The sequence below is a fragment of the Pantherophis guttatus genome, chromosome 5, assembly GCF_059756535.1.
Source record: "Pantherophis guttatus breed Tessera chromosome 5, ASM5975653v1, whole genome shotgun sequence".
In the NCBI taxonomy this organism is placed as follows: Eukaryota; Metazoa; Chordata; class Lepidosauria; order Squamata; family Colubridae; genus Pantherophis; species Pantherophis guttatus.
The window spans coordinates 51,811,771-51,824,376 of NC_142067.1; the positions used below are offsets into that span (position 1 = coordinate 51,811,771).

The 12,606-nt window shown below is 40.8% G+C and overlaps 1 protein-coding gene across 1 annotated transcript in view; it reads left to right on the forward strand.

Annotated features, from left to right (window-relative positions):
- The first annotated feature begins 254 nt into the window (after window positions 1-254).
- EVA1C (eva-1 homolog C) overlaps window positions 255-12,606 on the forward strand; it is a 41,323-nt gene continuing 28,971 nt past the window's right edge. Inside the window, exon 1 of the mRNA XM_034432914.3 lies at window positions 255-720. Within this exon, the coding sequence (XP_034288805.2) occupies window positions 456-720 (265 nt within the window). The 5' untranslated portion in view covers window positions 255-455. The remainder of the gene's footprint in view (window positions 721-12,606) is intronic.

Genomic DNA, 12,606 nt, shown 5'->3' on the forward strand with positions numbered 1-12,606 from the left:
AAGAAGAAGAAGAAGAAGAAGAAGAAGAAGAAGAAGAAGAAGAAGAAGAAGAAGAAGAAGAAGAAGAAGAAGAAGAAGAAGAAGAAGAAGAAGAAGAAGGAAGTAGTAGTAGTAGTGGTGGTTGTCGCCGACGACCCACAGAGAGGTCAAGGCCACCTCGAAGGAGACTGGCCAGAACAGGGTCAAGGGAACCTAATGGGGCGCAAAAGCGGAGAGTCACAGCGCGGCAATGAACATTGAGTAACTAGCCGGCCGTTCAAGGCTGCGCCGGCTCCTCAGCTCTGCGCGCACGCCGTCCTGCCGGCTTTGGAAAGTGTTTCCTGGCTTCTCCGCCAACACGCAAACAGCCGCGCCGCGCCCTTGGCTTTTCCAACCGCGCCGCGGGCTGCATCTGGCCGGGATTTCCTCTTCGGGGAAAGTGCGTGGAAGCCGAGCGAAGCCTCCGCGCCGCGTTGATGTGGCCCGCCGTTTCCCGCCCCTTTCCTTCGCCTCCCTCTCCCTCGCGGAGTTGGTCTCCCTCAGCCGCTCCGGTCCTGGGAAGGACAGGGACTCTTCTTGGCTGGAGCCGTCATGTGACCCGATTGGGCTGCCTGGATCGGCGCCGCACCATGAGTGAACTGGGGGCTGGGCAGAGCGCGAGCCGGCGCCAGCTGCTCCCTCGCCTCTTCTGCCTGCTCCTGCTTTGGACCAAAGAGAGTGCCGCGCTGGCGGACTTCTCAGGTAAAGGGACGCGACCCTTGGCCGCCGCCGTCCCCCCCCCCACTTTCTCTGTCAGCCCCCGCAAGGCAAGGCGGCAGGGAACCGATGGGCGCCCAGGGGAGGGATGTCCAGGAACCCGGTTGGTTTAGAAGGGGATGTTTGAGCGCTTTGGGGGATTAAGCAGTCGACTTTCTCAGTCTCTGAAGTCCAAGGAGGATGAGATCAGGAAAGAAAGCTTGACCTGTCAAGTTTCTACCCACCCTGGAACTTTTAAATGGTCGACAGCAGCCTCCTTCGACGAGTACTTGCTGATCACTACTAGACAGCCTTCTAGTTGGGAGTGATGGTAGTTACGATCCAACCAACATCTCTAGCAGAGAGCATCAGGGCTGGAAACCTGCCGGGTGTGACAAAATTAAATAACAACTTCAATATTAGTGTGATGACTCAAACTTCAAAGATATATACTCATTTTATTAGCCGCGTATCTGGTTCTCTTTCCTGGATTTTGTTATACTTTTTAGCTAAGGAATTTATTTATTTATTGGTTCGATTTATATGCCAGAGACTCAGGACGGCTTACAATGCATTAAGCAATAGCCTTCATACTTTTGTATATACCTGCTTAGTAGGGCTTTTGGGGCCCCCTAAGCGGTGTTCTTTTTTATACAAAGTCAGCTTATTGCCGCCACTATCTGGGTCCTCATTTTACCTATCTCGAAAGGATGGAAGGCTGAGTCAACCTTGAGCCTGGTGAGATTTGAACTTGCAGTAATTGCAGGCAGCTGGTGCTATTTAACAGCACTTTAGTCGGCTGCGCCACCAAGGAATTGTTTCTCTTAGGATATTGACAGTACCTTCCTATCTACTAAAGCGATGTTTCTCAACCTTGGTAGCTTGAAGTTGGGTGGACTTCAACTCCCAGAATCCCCCAGCCAGCGCTGGGGTTGAGTTGAAGTCCACCCTCTTCAAGCTTCCAAGGTTGAGAAACACTGTACTAAAGGCTTTTAGATGAATGAAAACCAAACTCATTTTAAAAGTGGAAGCATCAGTGATCTTCGTCAATAAAGCATGTGGCAAGATCTAAGGTTGAACCCACTATATTACAAAACTGATATGTCATGAATGCCCCTTTGATATTGCTTTCTAGTTAATTTTAATATCTGAGCCCTTATCCATTCTGATTTTATCTAGACCTTCCACTAGAGACAGTTGAATAATTATTATCAGCTCTGTTCAGTCAGGGCATACTGTACAGGTCCTGAATGCTTTGAAAGAAGGGAATTTGGTGCAGAAATATGTATATATATAATGTATATGTATAATGCATATGTATAATGCGGACATTGTTAGGTGCATAATGCTTGTGAGGTTTACTCATGCTGGGGATATGGGCGGAGAGGAAGGAAAGCTCAATCCAGAAGGCATGTTTAGAAAAGATAATATTCATTTTTAAGTATTCTAGGGAAAAAATAATTTGCACATAATAATTTACATCACAATCAGGATAGCTAAAAGGCTTTCTAAAAGTGTAAAACCACAACTCTGTAATATTTTCCAAAGAAAATTATTTCAATATCCGTTCATAGGTGGTAAGAATTCTAAGTAACCTTAGAGAGTTAATTTAAAAAAATAGAAAAGGTTATAGTTATACATTAATTTAAAATCAAAAAAGCCATTTTAAAAGAACAATTATAAGTTTCAGGGAACACTATCAATGTTCAGAGATTCTGAGAGTTGCAATTCAAAAATCCGAAGGGCAGCTGATTGCCTATAAAAGTTTAACCATTAAGATAGCAAATGGTTTAGCATAAATATTTGAAATGTATGATATAGTTATTATACCAAGATGATTACTAAATATTATGTTTGAGTGATATTTAATTGAGTGCTACAGATTGGTAAGAAAATGTTTGATAAATAGCTACACTAAAGTAGTCAGTCTGCAAATCTGTCCAAAATATATATTGACAGAATAAGTCAAAACCCCAAAACACATTCAGAAAATAATTAGGAAGCTATCATTGCTGAGACATGTTGATAGATGCTCAGGGATTCTGAAGAAAACTTGAGCACATTAAGTATACAAAAAAGTAAATCTACGTGCTATGACAACATAAAACAAACATGAGTCAACAAGAATTCACATATTTCCTCACCCACACATGCAAGTGATATAAGGGATAGTACAACTGAATGGAAAAAGTGCTGCACGTTTAATCATTCAATAGCCATTGTTTTCGGAACCGGAAAAGTCATATAGTTTAGGATTAAAAGGGCACAGAACGTTTACTAGAAATTCCCGTATTGCACAAGCACAACTAATAAAGCATGAAAGGAACTGTAAAAAGATTAGTGGGTTAATTTAGCTAAACCTCCTGCAATTGTTACTTTTTTTATTATGTGTGAAATAATGGTTTAAAAAAAACCTAAGGAAGAATTGCTTGCATGTTATTAGTTAATAACACGTTTCTTATTCCCTGCAAGATACAAGAGTAGAACATTGAACTTCACAGAAACAAAAGACATACATCCATTTTAGTATGTGTGAAGGGACTTAAGGAACAGAGCAGGAAGCTGTTTCTTGACCATGAGACTGCAACCCAACATGAGATATAGTGCATCTTAAAAGTTTATCTTGAATTCATGTAGAGCAGGGGTGTCAAACTCAAGGCCCGGGGGCCTGATCCGGCCCGCAGGGTGCTTAGACCTGACCTGCAGGGCTGCCCTGGAAACAGCAAAGGACCAGCCTGGGGTGCCTCTGCCAGTGAAAATGGAGCTCGGGAGGACTGCAGGTGGCCCTCCCAAGCTCCATTTTAGCTGACAGAGGGTTGCAGGAAGACATTGCAGCCGAAAACGGAGCTCAGGGGCCTGTTTTCACTGGCAGAGTGCTCAGGCCACCACAGATGCTCCAACATGAGTGACATCTAGCTGGTCATGCCCCCCCAGCCACGCCCCCCCTGCCCCCCCCCCCAAGGTCAAACACAACTCTGATGCGGCCCTCAATGAAATCGAGTTTGACACCCTTGATGTAGAGCTTAGCTGTTCTGAAATTATCAATTGGTTAGTGGGGAGGGAGGGATGAAACCAAATCCTAATTAGTTCATTATATGTATTTTTAAGCTGAATTTTTAACTTTTAAATATATTTATTTTAATGTATAATTATTTGCAATCTAGTTCTTCAGTCTCTTGCAGGATAATGGTAATATGTGAACAGCTACAAGGGCTATATATGTATTGAATCCAATGAAATAAACTCAGATCTTACATACAAATAGTCCTTGAGTTATGGCAGTAATGGAGCCTGCCGATTATGGTCATAAATTGTTATGGATATAAAACAAGATGGTAATGAACCCAATTTTAAAAAGTTTCTTATGGCAGCCGCTAAGCGAATGCCATAGTCATTATGTGAATCCATTGTTTGCTATGGTATGGTTCTGCCAAAACACGGAAGTACCAGTTTTCAGCAAAACCAGTGTGATCACATGACCATGGGATGCTGCAAATGACTATATGTCCAGCTATGCAGTGGTGGGATTCAAAAATTTTTACTACCAGTTCTGTAGGTGTGGCTTGGTGGGCATGGCATGGCTTGGTGGGTGTGACTTGGTGGGCATGGCAGGGGAAGGATACTGTAAAATCCCCATTTCCTCCTGATCAGCTGGGACTCAGGAGGCAGAGAATAGATGGGGGCAGGGCCAGTCAGAGGTGGTATTTACTGGTTCTCCAAACTACTCAAAATTTCCGCTACTGGTTCTCCAGAACTGGTCATAACCTGCTGAATACCACCTCTGCAGCTATGTTGCTGAGCGCCAAAACCTCATGATTTCCAATCTGGGTGGTAAATCCCTTTTTCAGGTAGGTTGTAACTTTGAAAGTTGCTAATCAACCAGCTGTAAATCAAGGACTGTCTGCATAAAGTTTTCAGTTTATTCATGAGCTTTCAGTCTACATCAGTTTAAATCAGGGGTGGGTTCTAACAATTTTTACTACCGGTTCTGTGGGTGTGGCTTATTTTGTAGGTGTGGCTTGATGGTCATGTGACAATTCTTTAGGATTTAGCAGAGGTACTGGTCTACCAGGCTTTTAACTGCTTGCAGAGCTGTACCGGTCTACTCATTTGTTTTTGGAGGCACCGATCTACTCATTTATTTTTGGAGGCACTGGTCTACCCATTTATTTTTGCAGGCACCGGTCTACTCATTTGTTTTTGGAGGCACCGGTCTACCACCACACTGCTTTTTAACACTGATCAGCTGTAGGGTGGCCCTTTGAAGCCCCGCGGCAAGAGTTTAAACAGATTTTTCCTTCTAGCCGATCAGCTGGGACTCAGAAGGCAGCAATAGATTGGGGGTGGGGCCAAATAAAAGATAAGAATAACGCAGGGGGGCGGGGGGGCGGGGGAACAGAATCGGTTTGGTGACGTCATATCGTCACTGCTACCAGCTCGGCGGAACCAGGCGGAACCAGGAGGAACCCACCACTGGTTTAAATGCTAATATTAGATGATCTGGTTTATGGAGGGGACTGTTTCTTGCAACTGGATGCTATGGATGCTAAATAAGACACAAACATTTGTACAGTTCCTGCAAGATAGTGAGCATCTGATTCCTAATATTTTCTGAAGTATCTGGATTTTCTGTGCTCTAGACTTCCAGTTGATTTGATCTGGATGAGTTTGTTTGACTGAGTGATTGTCATCATTAACTAATGTCTGAATATTGTACAAATAGTATGTGATGATGATTCAAAGCATAGCCTGGTAAAGATCTGTTGGTGCTTTATTGGGCTATTTTGATATTTGCTATTAAACTTTGGCAGAGTGTCTTTTGTTTACACTTCACTACAGTTTGGGGAGGGGGAGAGGCATTGATTGCAAAGTTTCTCCAGCATGCTGGCTGGAGAATTCTGGGAGTTGAAGTCCACACATCTTAAAGTTGCCAGGTTTGAAAAAACACAGTCATACAGGGATATTTTCCATTTCTGATGTTCTTATCCAAAAATCTGCTAGTAGATTTCACAGCCAGCAGGGTGGCTGGCACAGCACATAGTTTTGATCCAGATCTAGTATTATACTATGCCTTAAAGAAAGTTTTAGCCAACGTATTCTGGCTTTTTTTTTCTGAAGGAATACTGACATTCCTTATCCTTTCTTTCAATGCTGTTTTTTGAGCAGCTAACTTTTTTTCAGGGGTACTTTTAAGTATAAACAGATTTTGAACACTTGCAAATTATTGAATGCTTTTCTACATTAGTATATAGCTAGTATTTTCTAGCCAAACACCTGTTTATAACATGACACTAAATGACAGTCCTTACTTTGACACTACACAGAATTTAGGACTACCTAAATTTGATTTTCCATACATATGATTCAAAGGAAGAGAAGAGTGACCATTATTGCAGCATGTGATCATAAAATTTAATTTCTGTGTTGGCAAACACTGCAAGATTATTTCTCTGGCACTTCATTTAGATGTTTCAGAAATAACTATTCAGAAACAATGCCAGGTTACCTTAGTTTCACAGGTTCCTAATGGGATGTAGGTTTGAAATATCTAAACTGCAACTATGAATCTGGTTGCATGGCACAGTTTCTAGTTGGAAGTAACTTTTCAAAAGGCTTGTCCTAAAGTTCCAATATTCTTAGTAGCCACATAATGGGGCTAACATCAATATAACATAATCATGATTTTATGCTCAAGGAGTAATTTGATTAATAATGTATCAATAGCTCAAGAAATAAATAACATTGACCAATGCTCCACAGCATCCTTTGCAAGTCAAGAATCACTTGCAAGTCACAATACAACAGGTTGAGAACTATCATGGATAAAAGACATTCATGATCATGTAGGTTATCATTCTATTCAGACGTGCTGCAAGCAAAATAATAGCTAACATTATTTCCCACGATAAATAGTCAGAGAATGCCTGTCTACTGATTTCCAGAGCTCCCAGAAAAAGAATTATAGTTTTATTGGGGTGCTCATAAAGTCATGCACAACTTGAATCATATTGATGTTGCACATAGCATGTATAGATATTAAGCTTCAGACAACCATTGGAAAAACAGCTAAAGTTAGCAGAAACCAGTTCAGTCCAAACTTTCAATGAACTTTTATATTCTTCCTTCAACTGTGGTTTGTATTTTTGTTTTTAGGATACTTATTATGATGGCTTTTTATATTTATATTTGCTTGTTTTATATCTTCATTTTTTAATCTATTGTTGTACACCACCCAGAGCCACTGTAGGTGAGATAGCAGCTATTAAATAAATAAATAAAGTCTCCTATGTAAGCTAGAGTGAGTAGAACTGATGCATTATCTGTAATTATTTTTTCATGTTTTTTCTCTGTGCCAGATGTTTTGAGATCTCTGTTTCAGTGAGAATATCTAGCAATTGCAAGTAGCCATAGCAACAGCACTTAGATTTATATACCGTTTCATAATGCATTACAGTCCTCTCTAAGTGGTTTACAAAGTCAGCATATTGCCCCCAACAATCTGGGCCATTAATTATTAATTATTTTATTTTATTTTATTTTAGAAAATTTATATTGCCACCTATTCGCACATGGCAATTCAAGGCGGTTTACATGGATAAAAAAACCATATAAAAGAAATAAAAAGAATAAAAAGAAAAATAATAAAATAATAAAATAGTAAAATAATAATACCCTCCCTGGCAACAACACTGATCACTGGCTGCCAGCAGTTTGGCAGATCGAATCTCACCAGACTCAAGGATGACTCAGCCTTCCATCCTTTCAAGGTCGGTAAAATGATGACCTAAATTGTTGGGGGCAATATGCTGACTCTGTAAACTGCTTAGAGAGGACTGTAAAGCACTATGAAGTAGTATATAACTCTAAGTGCTATTGCTATTAATGGGCTCCATCCCACTCTGGATTTCCAGGCCCGCTGACAGAACCACGTCTTCAGCGTCTTCCAAAAGGGTAGAGTGGGTGCCAATCTAATGTCGGGGGAATAATGTTCTAGAGAGAGGGAGCTACCACAGAGAAGGCCCTTCTTCTGGGTCCCACCAGATGTATCTCCCAAGGGGATGGGCACCACAACATTCCTTGCCTCCCCACCCTAGCAGATTGATTAGATGTGACCAGCAAGAGACAGTCCCTCAGATAACCTGGTCCCAAGCCATGAAGGGCTTTAAAGATGACAACCAGCACCTTGAATTGAACCTGGAAACAAATTGGCAACCAATGCAGTTACCTCAGGAGAGGTGAAACATGTGCACATCAAGATCTGCATAAAACCATGGGGGCTACTGCATTTTGCACCAACTGAAGCTTCTGGATGCTCTTCAGGGGCAGCCCCATGTAGGATGCATTGTAATAGTCAAGACAGGAGGTGACTAGAGCATGAGTGACCATGAGAAGGGATTGTTGGTCCAGGAAAGGGCATAACTGTCACACAACCCGCAGTTAGAAAGACCCTCCTGTCCATGAGTGCCACCTGCTCTTTGAGCAGGAGTCGTGAGTCCAGGAGAACCCCCAAATTATGCACAAGATCTGTTTGGGGCAGTGCCACCCCATTGAAGACCAAAGGGGGCAATTCTCCATGGGCCAAAGAATCCCAAACCCAAAGCCACTCAGTTTTTCCAGGGTTCAGTTTCAGCCCATTGCTCCCCATCCAGCTCCTAACAGTCTCCAGGCACTACGAGAGGGAGGTCATGGCATCGTTTAACTCACCAGGGGCTGAGACATATAGCTGAGTATCATCAGCATATTGATGATATCTCAGTCCATGGTGACGGATGATCTCACTCCACGGCTTCATGTCGATGTTGAATAGAAGCAAAGAGAGTACCGAGCCCTGGGGGACCCTGCAAAAGAGTGGGCAAGGGCTGGATCTCTCACCTACTATTAACACTGACTGAGAGCAGCCACAGAGGAAGCAATTGAGAGATTAGTTCCTGCTATGATCTCAGATGACATCAGGTAGTATTGTTTACATCAGTGAGTCTATTTTTCATCATACAGTTTAAATAGTTTGAGTAGTTTGTTTAGTTTTTCTTTGATTTGCTTAAAAATGTATTATTTTAATAAGAATAAAATATGATCCAGGTTTTAATTTGTAGCTATTTGTTGACATGTATAAAATCATGTCAATGTATCATTATCTACAAGGATTAGTGACCATAATCACTTGAAACAAAGGCAAAATAAGGATCGCCAATGGGGACAGGAAATTTCAGAGTTGTAGTTTCCTGCTCATTCAAATTTGGGTGAATAATATTTCAACTCAGCAGTAGGAAAGACTTACCAAAAAAGGCCAGCATTTGCCTTCTAACTATGGTTGGATATATGGTGGTATAAGTCTTAAAGAACTACACATTATCACAATATTCTAAATACCAGGCATCTAAAGTTGTTGATCTGGGTCCAATTTTCTCTTCCTTGTTAGTAGCTACAGAATAGATTTCTTTAAACTTGGCTGAGTTTGTGACAACAAATCCTTTTAAAGAGACAGATCACTCTTCTGCCTTGTATAAACAAAAACTTTATTATAGGGAAATCAGTGAGTTACATTTGATTAATAACTCACTCTGTGTTCCTTATAAACTTTTTTCCAATAAAGTAAAACTTTATATTTTATTTGGCAGCAAATGCTGAAGTGTTACAATGTACCTTTGCCAAACAGAAAAAAAGAAAAAGAAAAGAAAAGGCAATATGAGATCCAAAATACCACAAATTTCTGCATCCAATAATGAGTTGATTAATGAGGCATTTAGCGTTAAAAAAAATATTCCTGCTTAAGCCCTTTCTCGTCCACATGAGTCTTGAGCTTTGATATTAAGATTATTCAGTGGTATACTTTCCAGGGTCTCTGATTATTTTGAAAATGTGGTTTTTATATTAAAGAGACTCAGGGTTGGAGTTTTTGTCCTATCCACACGTGCCAATAATCAGCGCACTAGTCAAGTACTGCAGTAATTTCCTTACTTCCTGTCAAAAAAATATATTTACTTTCATTTCCATTTTCATATGCATTATATTCAGCTTTTGTCCTGAACCAAAAGTTGTTTGTTTATTAAAGACAGAAGACATCCCATTTTTCCAGAGATCTAGAAATAGATTTCGTTGCATCATCATTGTTGAAGATTTATAAAACAACACAATATGTTTTCAATTGTAATGGATATTAACTGTCAAATTTTATGCTTCTCAATTTAAGAGTTGATACAATGATGGTATCAGATTTTTTATTTTCCAAAGCTGCAATCCGTAGCATTTTAACTGGAAAGTAGATTTTATTGAAATCAATATTGCTGACTTAATTGGGCACATTAAGTATTTTGAAGTAGGTTCTGAAGGTTATAATTGACTTTATTTTCAATGTGCAGTGAAATTTAGAAGCACTAATTTGTGATTTTATTGTCATATATCTGAAGTCCATTTAAAACTGTAGACTTTATTTTCAAGAAGAATATGGTATATCAAATGCTCATATGATCGTAATTATTATTATATAATTATATAAAGCATCTGTCATATTTGTGTACAGGTAATCCCTGAGTTACGACAGTTTACTTAGCGATTATTCAAAGTTACGACCTAGCCCCCCAAGTACTTATGAATCAGTCCAGAAATGCTACTGATTTTGTGTGATCGCACACTACTTTAGGCCTCTGTTCTCTGTGAATTGAGGCCTAGATGAAATCTGCGGTAAAAGACTTTGCAAATGGAGGGAAGGCTTTGGTCCTTCAGGCCTTCCCTCCGTTTGCCATTTCCTTGCTGAAGCCTGCAGGGAGATTGTGGCAAGCCCTTTGCAAAAAGCCTTTGCCAGCACGAGCAGAGCTTGGGAGGGGCGGGCACATCCCTTCGAAGTTCTGTTTGTAACAGCAAAGCTTTTTGTAAAGGGCTGCCAAAGCCTACAGGGATGCAAAAAGCCTTGCCAGTATGGACAGAGCTTTGGAGGGATCTGCGTGCCCCTCTGGGGCTCCATTTTCAGTGGCAAAGGCCTCCTTAAGCACCTTGCCACCAAAAATGGAGCCCCAGAGTGGCATGTGCATCCCACCAAAGCTCTGTCCGTACCGGCAAAGGCTTTTTACAAAGGGTTGCTGAAAGCTGCAGGGAGATTGCATCCCTTAGGCTTCGGCGACCCTTTGCAAAAAGCCTTTGGTGGCAACAGTGGAGCTTGGGAGGGGGCAGCGTGTCCCTCACAAGCTCCGTTCATCCTGGAAAAGGCTTTTTACAATTGCTTGTCGAAGTGCTTGCAAGCCGATGGGACCCCTTAAGGCAGTGGATTTTGCTGCCTAAATGTGTCCTATCACTTCCAAACTCTTTGTGGGCCAAATCTGGAAACTTCTGAGTGTCATGATCTCATGCAGCAGAGAGGCTGAAGAGGAGATAGCTTGCTAGATTTTCACAAGGTAAGTGACTGGCATGGCAGGGGGGGGGAAGCAATTGTGGGGAGCATGAGATATTTCAGTGGGTCGGGGAGGCCTTGGGTGGTCTTAAGCAGGTGGATTGTTCCATCACTAGACCCCCCACGGCCTTCCCTATCCTGAGATACCTCATGTGCAGTTAACGACCTGCACATTCGTTTAACAAATGCGTGGGTGAAAGCAGGGAGTGTTCGCGGTCAAGTTACGCAAGTTACTCCTACAAATCCTCGGGTTATGAAAGTAATTGGCAGACTTCATTACATTCATAACTCGAGGACTACTTGTACTTGTGATACATAGGTATGTTCATTTTGTTTTGCATACTCTTTTTCCCTACAGAGAGATTATGTAAAAGGATCTACATAGGGAGAAATGTTTTATTGGTATGTATATTTCAGGCTTTTTACCTGATATATCAGAAATGTTCTAGAAACTTTATCCTTACTCCTCCTGATTTTCCTGTAACCAGTTGACAATTACACATGTATTTGTATTGTTTATTTTTCTTGAAAATTTAAGGACCTGACAATCTGGTTATTTTCAGCAGCAGAAAAGTTGGATTCAAGACCAAAAAAAGGGTGACATGATATAAACATTGAATGTAGAAGAAACAGTGCTTTTCATTATTTGGAATTCCAAGGAAACAAAATTCCATATGTATTCCATACATCCTCATTATTTGTTGCCATTATGATAATATACTCCATGGGCAGAATGATTGGCAAATATTGAATTGTTTAAAAGACTTAATTCTTCAATTTCATTTCCAGATTGTTTGCAATCAATAACTTGACATATCTTTACATTATTTTTTTAAAAAGAGATTTAGAATAAATTTGTAAAATGACAAAGAAATACTAAGCCATAATTCTATATATTATCTCAATAATTGAAATTAGCAAGACTGGTTTCTACATAATCATGTATCAGTCAAAAATATTTCAGAAAAAGGTTCCTTATTTTAGTCCAGTTTAATAAATCACATCCAAATGCAAAACAACTTTGAAACCTCACTGGTTTCAAATTGTGTAACAATTTTGTCAATGTTGTTTATGAAGTGGTAGGCGATTTCAGAATAACCTGTTCTTTCAAATATTTCAGAACTCTTTATACAGTAAACAGTAGGCAGTTGATGGAAGTCATAATTAGTCATTTAATGGTTGGATTGGCACAAATATTAGATTACAACTCCCAGTGTCCTAGAGTAACAGTCCCCAACCTTTTTGGTACCAAGGATCAGTTTTGTGAAAGACAGTTTTTCCACGGGCTGGGGGGAGTGGGGAACGGTTTCAGTTTCGCTCGCTTGCCCACTGCTCACCTTCAGCTGTGTGAGCCAGTTCCTAACAGGACACGGACTAGTACCAGTCTGTGTCACAGTGGTTGGGGACCCCTTACCTGGTCGTGGTAGTTGGACCTCTTAAGAGCTAGAATTCAACAACTATAGGAGAATCAGAGTTTTCTTATTTGTAGCCTATAGTGACTAATGATG